The following is a 19,355-nucleotide window of genomic DNA, read 5'->3' on the forward strand; positions in this document are numbered from 1 at the left end:
GAAAACTTCGTCGAAACGTCGGAATTAAAGGTAACAAAATGCATTTGTGATAGACCCGGTTTTTAAATATCTTGTAATAAACTTTTTTACTTTTCTTGTGCTGTATTCGTTGCTTGGAGGATTTAACAACTGGAGACGCCTTGTCTGTAATTTTCTTTACAAAACAGTCTGCCGATTTTTGCGGGGCAGGGGCACGTTAAATGTATGGCTATTTGTACGTAACGTACAAATCCGTGTCCCTGGGGACACGGTCTCATTAGAGACCGCTCTGATGGCTTAAAATGGATACGTGTCCTCTGTTCTTCACTACGGGCTAATTCTGTCGGGTAGGTTTGTCAATATAGAGTTTTCAAAATACAGAAAAAATGTGTAAGGGATATTTGTCATGCTAGTCCTGATGATCCTTGTGTTCCCTTATTTGAAAAGCTGCATATTCTTCCCTTACCCTGCTTATACGTAAGAGAAACATCTTTTTTTGTTAATAACCACCGCGCATTATTTACTAAACGTAGTGAAGTTATGCATAGGTAGAAAAGGCAGAAATTTTGTAAATCTAATTTTTAAACCACGTGGATATAAAATGATTTATGATTTTTTTTATATATAACGTGTGTATATTAATTTATAATAGACTACCTGATGACTTAAAGATACTCTGACTGACTGACTGACTTAAAGAGACGCAACATATTCAAGCGCAAATTGACTAGCTGGCTTTTGGACAGATGCTTTTATAGTATTAAGGATTATTTGAATAACTGACTTTGCAATTAGATTTATTTATGTACCTGAAGTTCTAAACGTTTTTTTTTTTTCAACGGAAATGAAAAAATATATTTTTTCAGCCCCGAGCTAGTATCGATCTGAAACTTCACACAAATCTTCTTTGTAGACCCAAAAATCATAACAAAAATTATCAAGAGTCTACCACCCCCGGAACTACCCCTTTGGCTTAAAAAACTCACCCCTAAGACAAAAAATACTATTAAGCCTTATATCGATCTGAAAATTTACACAAATCTTCTTTGTAGACCCAAAAATATTAAGCCTTATATCGACGACCGGTCTGGCCTAGTGGGTAGTGACCCTGTCTATGAAGCCGATGGTCCCGGGTTCAAATCCTGGTAAGGGCATTTATTCGTGTGATGAGCATGGATATTTGTTCCTGAGTCATGGGTGTTTTCTATGTATTTAAGTATTTATAAAATATTTATATATTATATATATCGCTGTCTAAGTACCCTCAACACAAGCCTTATTGAGCTTACTGTGGGACTTAGTCAATTTGTGTATCTCTTGATAATTTTTGTTATGATTTTTGGGTCTACAAAGAAGATTTGTGTGAAGTTTCAGATCGATACTAACTCGGGGTTGAAAAAATATTTTTTTTTTCATTTCCGTTGAAAAAAAAAACGTTTAGAACTTCAGGTACATATTTATATGTTTACTAATTATATTTCATGTATATTTTCATATTTTTACAAATTATTATATTATTCTTTATTCATATATGTATTGCTTTATTTTTTGATGTTAGAATGTGCTCCTTTGTAATCTTTCCATGTCTGCACGCAGACTGAATATACTGGAATTTTGTTTTTTTTTTTTTTGTACCTATATGATCTGCATGTATATACGTGTATTCAGTGCAAATAAATTCTTGGAATCTTCGAACTTGACCCTGATACAAAAAAAAGGGTGTAGAATTTTATACCTTTTAAGATACAATGTCAAGAATTGGGTCGTTTGACATGAATAAGATAACAACTTTAAACACACACTTTGCATTTAGTTAACCTTCGACTAATGGTCTCTTACGTGATGTTTAAAGGTTCATGTGTAATTTAATGTAAGTATTCAGGCCAACAAATCAACATAACATAAATACATATTGAGTAAGTTAAGAAATAGTTTGCTGTTGTCACCCATTAAAAGTATTTGATTATTATTACTTTTGGATCACCCTTCGTGATATGACAAATCGGCCATTTTTTGAGATTAATTACAAGCTTATATTTAACTTGCTCTGTTAGTGTGGACAAATTTAATCTTGGAAGCTAAATTTGACCCACTTCCCGATTTCCGATTGAGCTGAAATTTATGGAACTGATCTGATGATGAAGACAGGAGGTGGCCATGGGAACTCTGTGATGAAACAACAGAAACTAATGAATGTCATCTCGCTTTGTGTGGTAGGGCACAGCACAGCGGATGTCATTGCAGATCTAGAGCAGAGCCCAACTGGGGAAGTACCTCCACCTTACAGAAAACCGCAGCCAAATAACACTATACCCTACTTATAGTGTTGTGTTCCTAGTAGGAACACGAACTTCCTACCGGTGACTAAGGTTGCCAGAGCATCGGCAACGCGCATTTAACTCCTCTGGAGTTGCAGGCGTACATAGCCTACAGAGACTGCTTACCATCAGGCGGGCCGTATGCTTGTTTGCCACCGACGTAGTATTAAAAAAAAAGTAGAGTCAGCGATAAAAGCTTGTACCAAAAATGAAAATTTTGCCAAAATCATGGAATCATTTATCCCAGTGTACAATCAAACACTAAAACAACATGCAACACGTCGTGAGTAAAAATACAGGTTCACATAATACTGACACAGTAGTATTATTACAAGGTAAAGTTAAATTCAAGGGTGATTTTTAATGCTGAGCTTAATCAGTATCTCAAATCTTAATACTTCATTGTTAACTCGGCAATGCGAATAAGCTTCAAGGTGTTTATGCTTCGAGTAAACATTCGTTTTAAGACAAAAACGCATTTTCCCTAGTTAAAAATAGTTTTCCGTATCGCATTGGTCAAAACGCCTTTTCACTAGTTAAGGGTAGATTCCGAAACGCCTTGGTGAAAATTAAGTTTTTACTGGGATGTTCAAGTCAAAACTGGTTTTCGTAAGGAGTTAATTTCAGTGATAACTAGTATTCTCATTTAAAAAAATGGTGCTTAACTACTAGTTTTACTGACTACTTATACGATAACTTTTCTAGAAGACCTACGGCAAAGCTTAGATGTTTAAAGCTCGCTCAGTCTTAAGAGGAAAGGGGACGATCACTTATCTATACAAACTTAGTCCTCATTTTCCTCTCTGGATATTGACCTTACGGAAAATATTTTTATACAATTTGATACTGTATTTTAGGCACAGCTCTATTACCGCTCGTTAGACTTTTTTTCGATGTTTTAATTATAGGTATTATAAGAGTGAGAAGCGAAAAATGAAAACCAAACAAATTTTTAAAAGCTCCTAGATGTGGTCGATAATTTGATATATTCGTACATTAAGTTGTGTCAAAATATTTTCAATAATTTTGATATCCATAAAGGAAAATGTGGACGACGATTGTATGGAAAGGTGGATTCGGAACTCAAATAAGTAAAAAAAACCTAAGTAGAGGCGCGTGGATGGCACTAGCTAAGATTATAGCTTTTTGGTTTTCTTGCACTGCCCGCCTGCGCATCAATACTTATCACACACATGACTGTGACACGTCTTGTCCACGTTTAGTGTGTTTATAAATAAATCGGCAACGCAACATGTCGCTGGTTGGCGATGTTAGTTTGTTTATTCGTAATAGTTAAGTTCATTGTCGTGTTGCAGGCCGGTCTGGCGTTAAACCGGTGCCTCCCACGCGGTCCTCCGTAAAGTGTACGGCGATTCGAAAAATAGACTATAATATTTTAAACGTTAGATCTAAATTTGATTATGTGGATGGTTATTACAGTTTTGAGATCACTGAAGATGTAATTGAATAAGATCTTAAATCTTAGCAATACAACTATTATGCTGTAGTTTTTATGCGAAGCTGTGTAAGTGTAACAATAATTTATCAAAAAAGACTTAAAACTGCAAAACGTGGTGTAGTTGAGGTTTTTAAATATGTTGTTGGTACCCGCAACATGACCTAACATGAACGATTTATGCAGTTTTCTAACAATTTTATTCTTATAGGTCTTTTCGCTATAAACTCACGCATTTTTTTTTAAGTTAGTAAATTATTACCACCTAGACCCCATGATTTCGATATGGTATTCATTTGATATTACTCGCATGGTTATATTTTAAGTATTTAAGTACAGTACTTACTTATTGTCCTATGTCCCCTAGATGGGGCAGAGGGCGTCCACAGTGCGCCGCCATCTGGATCGGTCTTGAGCTTCGTGCTTGAGTTCGCTCCAAGTCTTCCCAATAGCCTTCGCCTCTGCAATTAGCCCGGCGCCAGTTCTGCTTTGAACGGCAACGTTTCCTTTTTTCTTGGGGATTCCAGTCTAGGGCTTGCCTCGGATTTAAGTACAGTGTTACAATACTTACACAACTATTTCTAAATAAACTTCAGGCATGGCTTCAAATTTCTTACTTGGATTGCATTGGACAGTAACCTTTAAATTAGGGTTAAAGTGAACGTTATCTTTGTATCAATCGAGTGTTAATTTAATTTGCTTTAGGACCGAAGGCCCTTAACAAACACTCAAGTTGTGCGTTGAGCATAGACTACATCCTGACGACTACTCAATATGTAATGTTTAGGATGACAATAATAATCATTCAAAAATGTTCATTTTATACTAGTGGCTCTGTCGAACATCCGTGACTTCACCATTTTGAAAACAGCTTAAAAACTAAATGGACAATAAAGTTCTACCTGTATAACTGTGCAATAAATAAATGAATAGAGGGCATACTAAAGCATATTTGTCGAAGTCGAAACGGAGATTGAGACGTCTACTTTCGTTTATATTTGTAGTTCACTGGAAGATCTCTGAGCTCCAGGCGCGACGTGTTGAGCGCGAGTCGTCTTATTACTTTAATCTAGTAGGTTGTGATCTGTACGAGCATTGAGTCACTGTTTTACACGTCCCGCCAGTGTTTAACAGATTAACGCTCATTGGCTGAACAATTGTTCCACTTTACTTGCATAGTCACTTGGACCGCTTCCCAACTTGCCGAGTAGGAGAGTATTGTGGTCAAATACATTGCATATCATTGTTAAGGATCATTGTCACGATATATTTGGGCGTCACTATCTTTGATGCTTGCTGTATTACGACCAGTCTGGCGTAGTGGGTAGTGATCCTGCCTATGAAGCCGATTGTCCCGGGTTTGAATCCCAGTAATTTATTTGTGTGATGAACACAGATATTTGTTCCTGAGTTATGGGTATTTTCTATGTATATACGTATGTATTTATCTATATACGTATGTATATCGTCGCCTAGTTCCCATAGTACAATCTTTTCTTAGTTTGGAGCTAGGCAACTCGGCTAAAAGACAATAAAACTGACTATCACTGAATAACCAAGTATCACCGAATAGCCCAGGTTTGCCCTACATACTCGTAATTTAATTGTGATATGGAAAAGCTTTCATAAATATACGCTTCCACAAAATGGAAAATCTTTTCGAGTATTTCATTTCCGTTTCCTTTACTGCCTCTGATTGGTATAGCACTGGTACCAATCGAATTTCGCTCTAAATTTCACCTCCATACTGTCACGAAAAATGCAATATCACTGGCACACGTCTTTGTTTGTCAAAGAGTCTTTCAGGATTTTGATTTGTGTTTCATGTTTCATAGCGGGTTCACATCACAAAGGGATTCTTTTTAATTTTATTCCAGATTCAAGCTGTATACGTAGTTTACGTCTGAACAAAAATTATTTACTATTGTTGTAACAAAAATGCGTATCGGTTGGAGTATTTACCGATAGGTACTTGTGTACAAAAACTAAATACTAAGTACTTAATTTAAGCAGTACTGTACAGAATAACTCTTCTTTGGATTAAGTAGGTTGTATGAAGTTACCAAAGTTATAAATAAACTAACATACATCAGTAGGTATTACTGTAACGAACAAATATTGACTGTATTTTGTTTGATATATATATATTCTATGTTTCTTCGACATTTTATCATTTTTTTGTCTACCGGAATATTGTTCAATAAATTTTACGTCGATGATGCTCTAAACATACATATATACATAACATAACCTTTATATTATACCCTTTGACCTTCTTACTTACTTCACTGATTACCTCGACTACCTAGCTCGACAAGACACATTTTAGGTTGGGATTCTATTATACTCGATGTCAAATAGTGCTAGTCGATAAATATTTGAGCTGAAAGACCGAATCCGCCAGCTCCGCTTTCAAAATATTAACGACATAAAATGGAAAATGTTTTAAAACATCGACCGGATCTAGGACTAATACACTCGTAGCTTTAAAATAAATATGTAAGGGTCTCGGTTATTAAATGTAAAAATACTTGGATTTTATAGATACTTTTACCGTCGCAAATTGCAAACACTGAGTGCACTTGTAGTGCACTACGTTTTTCTAGTTCCTAGTTGTTGTGAAATCTGGTTTGTGCATTTTAAATTAAATGTCTGTTCTACCTGCACATAGTTTAGTATTATATCTACAATATCTACATAATTATTGAAATAGAGTTAAGCTTTATTAATTGCTAACAGGCACTTATTGTAACACGAAGAGGATATTGGCTATAACTTTGCTGTTATTTACGTATTTGGATATGGACCCTTATACACAACATAGAGGAAAATTATTCTGATAGTTGACATGCATCGCTGTGCTCGCTAAAAAATCTATCCTATAAAAAAATCTTTTGAATTTCCGCTAGAAATATCACGCACACCAATTACCGGATGGCATTGGAATAAATGATATATATATATAATCAATATTGCGTGTTTTTTCAATCGACATAGATATTAATTATATTGTACATCGTTGGAAGAAAAAAAAAGGCCAGATTATTTCGCTAATAGCGATACTTAAAATAACTTCAGGATCTTTATTGCAACTTGAAGGAACTATGAAGTGGAACTAGTCGTCCGGAAAAGTTAACTGAGCTGCCGCGCAACTCCAATATTGGTTCTGCTCTTAAATTTTACTACTAAGTTCATTAAAGTGCAAACTTGATTCGTGATAATAACTAACGTAAACTCAGATAACAATGCTAGGATTAAACCTTCTACAGTTTTGATTAACCGCAAGCCCCACGAAGACTCGGAAACGCAAGGAGAACTATACAACTAAAGATGTCTAGAAATATCTAACATTATACCGCCCATTTGTTTTAACTAATATATGGCGTTCGGCGTCAGAGTTGAGTATGCATGCTCGGAGCATGCATTCCGTGACACGTACAAAGAAAGAGACACTGATGGCGATATCGTTTGTTTCAGACACTGCTCCGAGCGCAGGCAGCGGCGCCGTTGTGGGTGTACCGCCGTCATGGGAGCCATTCTACTGCGTGCTGCAGCAGGACAGACGGGTGCTCACCGCCTATACTAGCGAGGAGCTCGCTGTAAGTACCATGCATAGATCTTTCGAGCTAGTCTCGTCACATTTGCTTATTGTGGCCTCGTTTGGTCAGATCATGTAGTGCTGGATGGATGCGATTGGAGCTGTTATATATTTTTGGTTACAATCATGTTTTTATAATTGAAGCGGAATGAATGTCATTAAAATCGATCTGCCATCGCCATTGGCCTATAGGTACACTGTATTGCTCAAAAATACAGGTACTTCGTGTTTTTACAAGGTTTTATTTAGCTTTGTGTTTTTTTGTGTTTGTACGGGTATAATCTTACTAGCTAAAATAGTCCCACTTCCTATGGTTGACAAGATAATATTATGGTAACATCGAGCTGATAAAGGAGCTGAGCGATAAACAAAGGAGTTGGCCTATGTGATAAAACAACGCAACCTAATTGGGTTTGTTAGAATTATTTTGATGAGTATTAGCTGTCTGTTGAAAGAAAAGTACAGTCAGCGATAAAAGCTCGTATCAAAAATGAAAATTATGTCTTTATTTATTTATTTAAGTATTGTTTTTAGTATTGAAATATCATCAAACACTATTACGACAGCAGATGTGGAAAACTACGAAGAGTTATTTTTGGGTTTCGTACTAAAAAAGTTAAAAATGAACCTTTATGGCGCAACTTTCTCCGTCTGTCTGTCACATCGCTAAATATCACGTTTTGACTGACGACAAGATCCGTACGTTAGCCATAGTTATTTCAGTAATTTTTGATAACATACCTACTAAAATTGCATTGCCACGAAGTTTGTCGAACTATGTGAACAGAAGTGGTTATACCCTTATCTGTACTAAAACGTACGTACGTTATACGTCTCTGACTGTGACATTTTGCCATTTACTTTATTTGTTGAGTTGAGTTGTTCTTTAGTTTTATTTTGTCGAGACTCCCTGAAATATACCCACAAACGATGTAGTTATAAATGGTATCCCTAATTAAAGACAATCGCTGCGGATATAATGCAACACCTTACAGACACTTGTGTAACTTCTTTTGTTTTGTGCGTTGCCATTCATAAATATTGGTTCGGATCAATAGGTAAATGTATCGAAGTTTTTGCACACCGGACGCAATTTGCTAATTCCGATAACCAATAGAGCGCGGCGGTCACTAGTAAGTGTATAAGTAAAATAGGTTTGTAATGTAAATGTGTTATTTCGTATAACTACATATGCAAAAGCAAGTTTTGAAACAACATTCGTGGCACAGTTTATGCACGCAAACACTTTTGGTAAGTATAGTATTTGAACATTGTGTCAGAAATATTGGCGTTAGAAATAAGGATACAATGCTAATGTTGATATTTTGTATGGGAGAGACAATTTTTTTTCATGATTTCTGGGTGATCCAATAGTAAAAGTTGCTCAGAATGACCTATACATACGTATTTGTATTTTTATCCCGTAAATTATTGCAGGTGACTAAATTTACACCCTGTATATCCTTGGTCTAGTAGACACCCACACCATAAGCCTTATTGTTTTTACTAGTGCGGATTGTGTGGCATGCATTGGCGTATAATATTTATTTAAAATATTTGAATGACGACGATTTTTTGTATTATTTCATACTTAATTTAGCAGTAAGTCTTTCTAGAGCGGTAAATGTTAAGCGTACTTTCTTATTAACAATGTCTAATTATCAAACGTATGAAAAGGTACACACACTTAATACGCGATTAAGTCCCGTTTATATTAGTTAATACCGTATAAAAAGGGTCCCTTCATAATAGCTATACATACTCGTACCTATAGGTCATTACTCGTTGTAATTTGATTAACTTATCAATCTTATCATCCTAAGTCTCTGAGATTTTTTCTGTGATCCTTGTTTAGCGGTATAACGTGTCCCGATGATGATGATGTATAAGAATAGAACTATTACCCAACACTTAAAAGCGTGTTTGATGAACGTTCCGCATTCCGCTGAATGACTATTTGGTGCTTGTCTCCCTCACTCATGCTTTAACTACTTAGTGTGAGAACGAGATTTCTTAATCTTAAGACCACATCATGCCCAAAATCCATTATATTAGTCACTAGTCATATTATTATATGTATAGGTAGGTACTTAGAGTTGGCTAACAGCGGTAATGCGTTAGTCATAGATTGTTACGGCTAACAGTAGAAGAGTGAAGGCAATAGAATAAAATAAGACAAAATAATACTGGACTGAACGTGAAATTAGGTCATTGCATAATGAAATACTCCATGGTCAGAAGCAAAGAGAATATAATCACTACGTTTTAAGAGACGGGACTTCCATACTAGCGAGTGGAATCCCTTTGTTTCGCAAATCATTACCAAAATGTACGACAAAGAACTGTCAAAGAACCATAGTACCAACATAAGCAATTTAAATAGTGTAGTACGCTACACGCTTGCGTTTCTTATCGATATCGATAAAATGGGGAGGGTTGAAATATAGACTCTTGTCTACAAATTTTGTACTCGAAATCAAGTTAGGATCGAATCCACATTTAAGTTGTATGTTATATAGTGGATAGTTCTATGAGTGGACTAATACGTGGTCGAGCTTATTGTGGACTCGATTTTTTTTTTAGAACACCTTGTTGTTCTTCACCACTAGGAAGGATCAAAGTAGCACTTTTTTCCCTACTAGGAGGAATCACTTTTTTCCTCTTTTTGCATACTTCTTAGGTAAAATTATTTAATTTAATTACCATTAATTAAATTTATTTATTTATTTGTACCATAATAATTTTCTCATAGGTGATGTGAAAAGCAGTATGTAAATTTATCACGTGGTAGCAAAAATATTTCCACCTTAGGGTGGTATTCCACCTATCCAATTTCTTGGTCCAATGTCATTGCGTCTCACTCTGTCATTAATCAAAATGTGAGACGCAATACACATTAGACAAAGAAATTGCATGGGTGGAATACCACCCATAGGCGTTAACACTTGAATCACTACGCTAGGATTCTATTTTAGAATACCTCGTTACACTCAGATTGTAATTATAAAATCCTTCACTATTTTTATTATTATTATTTTTTAATTAAAAGCACTATTTTCATAATGATCTGCAGATACATGGGAAGATGTATCAGGTCTTCGTTCCCAACAAATTTAACCCACTGCCTGCATCTGAAAACATACAGCCTTGGTTATGTACAGTTTATATTCCAAGTGTTTGCTAATGAGATGATCAACTGATTACTTAGCGCTAATATGCATCTATAAATCAAATCAAATATGTTAAATAATGACCATTAATGCATAGATGATAGATAATTTTCCACTGAAAATCTTCAACGAATTAATTTTGTGTCATATTGCATGCAAGTTCTCAGGAAATTTCACATATTTTATTTAATTACTTACACTGATATACAAATAAACATACAATTATCGATAGTTTTAGTTCATCCCTAGTTCACAACTAAAAATAATATAAAATATCAAATTTTCGATGTGTTTGAAGCCTGCTGCACCAAAATAAGGTCATTTCGCCATAAAATCCCTTTTTTCGTGATTTTCTCGAGTGGCTCGCTTGCCACATATTTCACACTTAGTAAACCGTTTTCTCGGTGGCATTGTAACAAACTCGTTCTTTACTCTGATCACGGTTCACTATTTTCGATAATTTCACTAAATAATAAAGAAATTGCACGAAATACCCGAACAAAACATTGAAGCCTTCATAACAAACAAAACAATTAGGCTGACAGTTGACTTGATGTAAACTTGACAGAATAAATAGCACTGACGTTTTATTTTTCTTCGTTGGCAAAGATTTGCGAAACAAGTTCCATACAAAACTTATTTTGTTCCTAGTTGCGTCAGCCTGGTCAGAAGAATCGACTGCTAATATATATATATATATATATAATCTATAAGGATTGTTGGCTCCAGTTCAATTTCAAAACGGTCCTTAACTGTCAGTCCTCACATAAAATCGTAATGCGTATGCAAGTATTGTAAGTAAGTATGTTCGTTATCATGCACATGTTCATTCTCGTTTCGTTTTGAATTCTTCACAAGTACAAAAATTGCGCCACTCTATTAGACTCTGGCATGAGCAAGTTGGTATAATCGACCATTTATTGAACTCAGCGTTTTTAAAGCATTTCAATTGCCTTCTTTCTCAAGATCGTATTATAATTAAAGTGTAGCATTACAAAATTAACCTTGCTCGGTATACACTCTCATTCAAGAGACATGGATCACATTTCAGACGCACGTAAACATAAGCCATGGGGTTAAAAATAAGTTATCGATTTTTACCTATACGCGCGTGTAGTAAAGTAACCCTAATTAAAAGTACCCTATAATTTATCTACTCGATTGTAGCCCTTAGTAAAATGGATAACAATCGTCGTAATGGGTCATCCCGCTGTACGCAGTTTAGTGAAAGTACTTCAGAGAGCGAACGCGTGCGTTCTCTGGCGTAACACTGCACTGCTTTTGATTATCGTCATTATCATTTAATGGGGGAAACATAATATAAGAATTATGTTACGTGGATAGTTTTCAGCTTAATGTTATGTGATCTATGGACTTTGAGTTTCCGCGCAATTTCAGATGTATCCCTCAAATAGACCCATTCATTACTTTACATTAAGTTAGTTACACTAGTTCGTCTGCTTGTCGTTCCCTGATGTTATAGATGTTTCGATTACAGTTTATTTATTTTATCGTTTAGTGAAAGTAAATCATCATCATAAAGAAATAAATAATAATAAATATTTTAGGACATCTTACAAAAATAGACCTTGTCCCGCAGTAATCGCATTAAGGCTTGTGTCGTGAGTACTAGATCACGATATTTAATAATCGATAGATAAATACTTAAATATGTACACCGAAAACATCCATAACTCAGGATTAACCTGCGATAAACACATTAATAATGCTCTTACTAGGGACCCGCGCCCTCCTGCTTCGTACGGTCGATCACTACCGACTAGGCTACGAAGGAGGCTGTTGATTAATAGACATACTTGAAACATCTCTTTATACCGTGTCGATATTAATAAATCTACCGACACATCCACGTAATGCACCTAGTATACCTAACATAACCTTTCTAAACAGTATCTGAGTGCAAAAACAATGGAGAATCGTCTTGGGGGCAATAAACGCCGGCATGTTTTACGATGCGTAGGCGCCGCCGTGCCGTCACTCTGCATAAATCAAAATAAACCAAGCAAGGAGGGTTACGTCCCGAGATTAAGATGGATGAACTCCGGTCTGTGACTCTCTTATGTATATTATGTCAAGTAAGAAAAGAGATACATACTCCACTGGTCCTTAGAGCAATGCAACAAGAGCAAAGTTAATATGCGATAGACCCGGGTTTACATATGTTTTCGTATGTGTTCAAAACGCGAAATATTTAAATATTATAAGATTTATAAGAGTTAAGGAACACAATACCTTTTGTGAATTGACGTTTATTTCTTCTGTATTTATACCTATGCAGCAAAGACTTATTGTCCATATCATCATCAAAGTGTAAACAACGTAAAAAACAACAGCTCTAACAAAATCGGTCGATCTAAAAGTACCCGTGTCGTTATTTTTTAAAAGTCCGTTTGAAATAAACGGTCTTCTGCTTTTGTTAATTACAAATGATCTTAATTTTAAGATCAAGGAGACAACGAGGTCGTTTAAAAATAAAAAGTTATACTTTCTGTTTGTTTCAAAGCCAGGTTAATGTTCATTGGCAACGTGTAGTTATGGTTTTTATGACTACAATTTTCGACTCTTGCACATCTTAATTGGAATCAAAACATTGTTAAATTGTTGTATATTATATTAATGTACTATACGTTTAAGATGTTATCAAATTTTTGATCTAAGTATAAAATATGTATATGTTACACGAAAAAGATGGAGGAATTTAATGCCGAGTTCGACATTTTTATTTGATGTTGCGTAAAATGAAACGACCTATATATTGTCGAATAAATAATATTGCGTTGTGGTTAAATCTGAATAAGTTCGAATAAACCTCGCAAAACCAAAAGTCAACCAAATTTAATGCCGAAGAGTCTGTACTTAAAATGTTAGGTAAACTCATAACATAAAATGTTTGTCGAAATCTTAGAGCTCTTACGTTTGTACTAACCATAAATACCTAGGTATTTATTTAGGTTTTCGCTAATGGATCTTCCCTGTTTTATCTAGTTTCTATTAACTAGCAATTAGATTAAATGTTTAAAACATTATCGTGCAGCTCATTGAAATAAATCGTAACGACCAAACCATTAGCTTAAAATACACATTTAAAGCTAAATAGGTATCAGATGATTGCGATTGGATTGTGTCTACAATTCAAATATTTTGATTATAGATTTAGATTATGTTGTTCTTTAATTAAAAAAAGTGGCTGTGACATAATCGGACAGACAGACGGATATGACGAATCTATAAGGGTTTCGTTTTTGCCATTTGGCTACGGAACCCTAAAAATCGCTTCAATCAAGATATATGACACCATGCAGTGTACCTAATGTTCGCATATGTCAGCCCTACGTACAAACGGTACAAAACATGGGGACTCAGCAATATCCACCTCTTACGTCGAGTATCTGCCAAACAAAGCTCTGAAAAGATAAGGACTCCCGTCAGTAGTAATCACAGGCCACAACTGTAACAATGAAAAAATGGTGTTATTATTTGTGCCCACATTTCTTATATAACTTAATTGAAAATACGTTTTTATCTAACCTAATAATGTGATTGTCTATATGCAAAAAAATCGATGTGTCAACAGAACAGAACATAATAAACATGTCGGATGATGCTTAGTGTAGGGTTCCGTAGTTACCCGTCCGTTAGAATAGGCAACGTTGAATGGTGGCTAATAGTTGATATTATATGTACGAGTACACAAAGGGGAATATCTTCACAGCGCATAAAAGTTTTTGAACGCATCATAAAGGGTATATGATATGTTGTATGTAGATAAAAAAAACCGGCCAAGAGCATGTCGGGCCACGCTCAGTGTAGGGTTCCGTAGTTACTCTTAAGTCACAATAAGCTAAACTGGAGCTTAAAGTATAGTAAATTGTTAACCAAGGGATGAAACGGTACCTTTCTCCTGAGTTAAACAAATAGGCAAATTTGCATAATCAGTACCTAATTAAAATAAGTCTTATTACTATGAAGGGAAAACTTTTTGCGATAACTCAAAAACAGCTAAACTGATCATGTCCGCTATAGTTTTCATTTAATGTCTTTCTTAAGCTCTACTTCCACGATTTTTTTCATATTTTTTGGACCTATGGTTCAAAAGTTAGAGGGGGGGGGACACATTTTTTTTTTCTTTCGGAGCGATTATCTCCGAATATATTCACTTTATCAAAAAATGTTTCTTGAAAACCCCTATTCGTTTTGAAAGACCTTTCCAACGATACCCAACACTCTAGGGTTGAAGCGAAAAAAAAATTTCACCCCCACTTTACGTGTAGGGGAGGTACCCTAAAAAAAAATATTTTTTTAGATTTTATTGTACGACTTTGTCGGCTTTATTGATTTATATATCCATGCCAAATTTCAGCTTTCTAGCACTAACGACCACGGAGCAAAGCCTCGGACAGACAGACAGACAGACAGACAGACAGACAGACAGACAGACAGACAGACAGACAGACGGACATGGCGAAACTATAAGGGTTCCGTTTTATGCCATTTGGCTACGGAACCCTAAAAAATGTGTGTTACGCAGAAAAACGTACGACAAATATAGTTCATGTCGTCCACGATGACTGGCAGATTTGTTAAATCTAACCTTTAATAACATGACAATACGAGTCAAGGCACGCGTCTTCGTGAATGACTCGATTTATATGCAAGGTATAAAACCGTCACCGCGTGTATCCGCTGCGCCTGGTTGTGATTGTTTCATAAATCAGCTTTAAACTATGTACTTCAAAGAATTGATGCACCGTTCCGAACCGCAGGCACATGCAGGATGTCTTGGAACAACGTCGACGGAAGTGCGAACTGCTGCGTTCCGCTTCCCACGGAGATGAACCGAGTAACTATTACCTGATTTCAAGTGTCGCGGTATCTTCTTACTATTGTTGCTATTAACTCATACGTATCACAACATAGTCATACATGAAAAGTTCCGTAGGCGTTGCGTAATGGAGATGGGAATTGTATTAATTAGGTATCTAGGCTACGTATTTTTATGCGGAATTTATGCGAGTTTTATACGCGTGGCTGACTTGAAAAAATAATCTAATAATATTTAAAGCTGGATTAATGGCTTATTTTATTTTTATTTTTAAAATCCTAATGACTGCGTTAATTGATTTGTAATCATGTTATTGAGGAATGTACGATTAGGAAGCTAAGTTAGCGCGTACCTAAAGGTTCTACGCCGTAGCGCGTAGCATTTTGTGTAAATAATAGACGAGCATTTACATTAAAACAAATTATCTGCGCATGTCCCTCATTCTAATCTATTGGTGAGTTGGTACGAGATTAATCGGGGGCACGATGCCCCCGTTTCTCGAAGTGCTTCGTTGTTTTGTTTGAACCCTCATAACTTGGGTTTGGATTATACCAGATAAACAAAATTCTCGGAATATGATACCAATAGTGGACTTATTAAACATAAAAAGTTTCAATGGCTTAGCTCTTATAAGATTTTATTGATAGTTAAGAAACCCCGATTTCGTCACTGATGATCATCAAAGTTCTGAAGTCCTAGAAAGCTGATATTTGGTATGTAAGGTATTTAGACACAAACAACAAAAAATTCTAAAACATGGAACTTTTACGTCCTACCCCTTAAACTATGAGAGGTTTTATGAGATTTCCACAAAATTTGATGCTAAAGGTCTGAAAATTTATATAAATTGATACTCAATGTTATAAACAATAAAATACTTATTTCTGGATTATTGTCAAATCACCCCCTTCTTTTAAATTAGGGGGTGGAAGATTGTCATAATAAACATCTTACAAAAAGTAGTGAAGTCCCACCAAAAACATTTTGATGTTTTATTCACTGATCATTACTTTTCTGTTAGGTATACAATAATCTTGTAGTAATGAAACGGCCAAGCCACATATTTTGACTAAGGTGTAGAGGTGAAGTTAGAGCGTGTAGAGTTAGAAACTTGGCTCTACATGAGACCTGCTAACTTTTTGATAGTGCGAGCCATATGGTCTCGTCTTGGCAATATTTTACATGAAAATGTTTTTGGTTGGGATAAATGTTTCTAAACCAGTATTTTACAATATTCTTTAAATTTTAAGGTGCCTCCTAGATGCGCTGTCGAGTCATGCCCCCTTAAACTGTAACTGCATTAAATAAAAAATATTTAATAAAAAAACCGTGTTAATTTTCGTTTCTAATACATTTGTGTTTTTTTGCACGCAACCGGACAGTCCTTCCCGGGTTTCTATTTGGACCACAAGGTAAGATGAGTGTTTATAAATATGTGACGTCGTGTCGTCCTATGTCGTGTTGTATTTACTTTGTTTAATTAATAATTGTTCATCAGAATCATAAGTACCTTTAACACATCCAAAATTATATTTAGATTCAATACTGTGTATACAAAAACAATTAATTTGCCTTCATATAATGATCCACCCACCTGCCTCACTGACGCATGAGTCTTCATTCATCATTGCATAGTAATCATTTCCAAAATAAAAGTTTGTTTAACCAAATCATATACAGATACATATAGGCCATCGAAATGCTATTACATTTCACCTTGCATTAAATAAGGCTCGAATGATTTTACGGATTCCGTGCCAAAAAGGTACAAAAGGAACCCTTATGGTACCATTTTATCTGCCCGTCCGTCTATCACATTTGTAAATATCTCGAACTACGCAAGCTATCGATTTGAAATTTGGAATAGTTATGAACAACGCTAACCTTGAAAGTATTTTTTTTTAATTCGCCACGAAATAAGTCTAATTTGGCACTATCCTTAGCGATTTCGACAACGTAATAAAGATGACGAGCTACTGCAGTAGCATGCCATTATCTGTTATAATATCATTGCCCACAGTGAGATAACTATCCCGTTCCACCACGCCTAAAAACAATTTAACATTATGATCCACTGTTTTGGAGCAATACTCGTACAGTACATGTTCAAACTTTTCTAATGTAACATACACAGTGGGGGTAGAAAAAGGGTCGTATTATTCACAACCATAAGCTGCATAAAGCAACAGCTTACACAACCACAAGCTAAAGAGGCAGCTGCTACAAAGGCTTTGTACGACATAGTAAGAAATTACTTCAACATTTCCCTAGCTAGAGCGAAGATGGTCTTTTCAAGACATTGCTTGTCAAGTGTTTTTATATTTGAATTTCTTCGCGGATGTACGCAGGTTTCCTCACGACGTTTTCCTTCACCGAATAGCTAGTGGTGAATATCTAATGATATTCTGTACATAAGTGTCGAAAAACGCATTGGTACCAGCCAGGATTTGAACCCGAGACCTCCGAATTGAAAGTCTGACTTCATATCCACTAGGCCACTACCGCTTATACTTTTTTATTATAGTGACAAAATGCTCTTGTTTGTTACATTCGAGTGGGCTTTTGAGGTCAGAAACTTGAATTATTTGCAAACCTTTTGAATTCCAATCATTAAAAAAAAAATACCGGTGGTGGTATTTAAAAAAATGATTGGAATTGTTTAGGAATGTAGCGAGGTCACGTTCAGTGAAAGGTGAATTGAATATACATGAATTCGCGCGACTCGTGACAAGATGTGCTGGTGGCGTTGCAGGTGTTACTTACGAGTATATGTGTATGTTTGACTTTACCAGTACTAGTAACTTCATACCAACTGTTCAGCCTATATTTCAGATACAAAAATATCCTCTTCCTTTTTCTTGGAACCAAATTAAAACACATTGCATGATGTCATGGCAAATACACGCACATCTGCGGTACCGGCCGCGGCCATACCGTCGCTCCTATAGCTATATATCTATACGCAATCACCTCTTTCTTTGTGTCCCGAAAAGACAGTATTGGTTGTGCTCAACAATTTATTTGCATACTTAACTAGTAATTGCATTAAAAGGCGAATATTAAACGCATTTCTTATACATTTGGCACCATAACGCATAGACCGTGGGTTTCAATTTGAGTTTATTAAATAAGCAAATGTACAGCACAAAACAGGTCGGCGGTCCGGATCCCGACCGCGGTCCGCCATTTGGTGACCCCTGGCCTAGACGTTATTTATTGTAGTTAGTTAACCACTTTATTGTATACAATACAGGTTCACATACAATTTACTGGAAAAGAGGTAGGGTAGATTCATGTTCTTAAAGAGCTCTATCGCTCTCCGGTATGATGGTGAGTGTACCTAAGATAAATTGAATTTCAATGGACTTATTTCTATCGTCTTCCATATTTATTCATTTAAACCACGTCGTTCTACATAATAATCTGGCTATTCGTAGGTTTCACTGGTTCTCGGAGGGGTTTATTTTAAATTTATTTGTAACGAGATCACAACATTTCCATCTGCTTCTCTGAAACGTTTGAATCATTTTCAAATGTTTGCTATGTTCTCCTATTGAATTAATTTGTTACTTTGTTGTTTCTTTCCCTTTTACATTTTAAATGTGGACACTTTTATAACCGATTTCATAAAGAAGAGTATCCAGTGCCTTTTTATGTGTTTTTTTTAAAATGCTCTTTGGAATCAGAGTTCCATTTTTTTTTCAACCGATTTTTTATTGATTAAAAGTATGTCTTATAATACTTGATTGGTCTCGTGAAAACGCGTTTAACCTTGACTGCACCTGCGATTGCACTTGCAGAGCAAAGATAAATGTAGGCGGTAGAGTAAACGAACGAATTAATTCGTTTATTGTTGAACAAGAACCTCTAACAGCTTTATGAAGCGAGTGTTTCTATTGTGTATGTCTTATTTTCATCGAATTAAAAGAAACGGCAGGTATTCGGTTTCAAGACGAGAGAAAAATTCGTTTGCGAAGTGGTTGTATGGAAT

General features: G+C 35.6%; 1 protein-coding gene across 5 annotated transcripts in view; it reads left to right on the forward strand.

The window, feature by feature from the left end:
• The window catches only part of LOC133523710 (ras GTPase-activating protein raskol), a 230,302-nt gene that overhangs the window by 75,947 nt on the left and 135,000 nt on the right, over positions 1-19,355 (forward strand). For 3 of the 5 annotated variants that reach the window (XM_061859426.1, XM_061859403.1, XM_061859398.1), the window contains exons 3-4: positions 7,231-7,352; positions 16,747-16,776. In XM_061859426.1, the coding sequence (XP_061715410.1) occupies positions 7,231-7,352; positions 16,747-16,776 (152 nt within the window). The remainder of the gene's footprint in view (positions 1-7,230; positions 7,353-16,746; positions 16,777-19,355) is intronic. The other 2 variants (XM_061859434.1, XM_061859412.1) reach the window with 1 other exon arrangement.

Source organism: Cydia pomonella, chromosome 1 (assembly GCF_033807575.1).
Source record: "Cydia pomonella isolate Wapato2018A chromosome 1, ilCydPomo1, whole genome shotgun sequence".
NCBI classification, from domain to species: domain Eukaryota; kingdom Metazoa; phylum Arthropoda; class Insecta; order Lepidoptera; family Tortricidae; genus Cydia; species Cydia pomonella.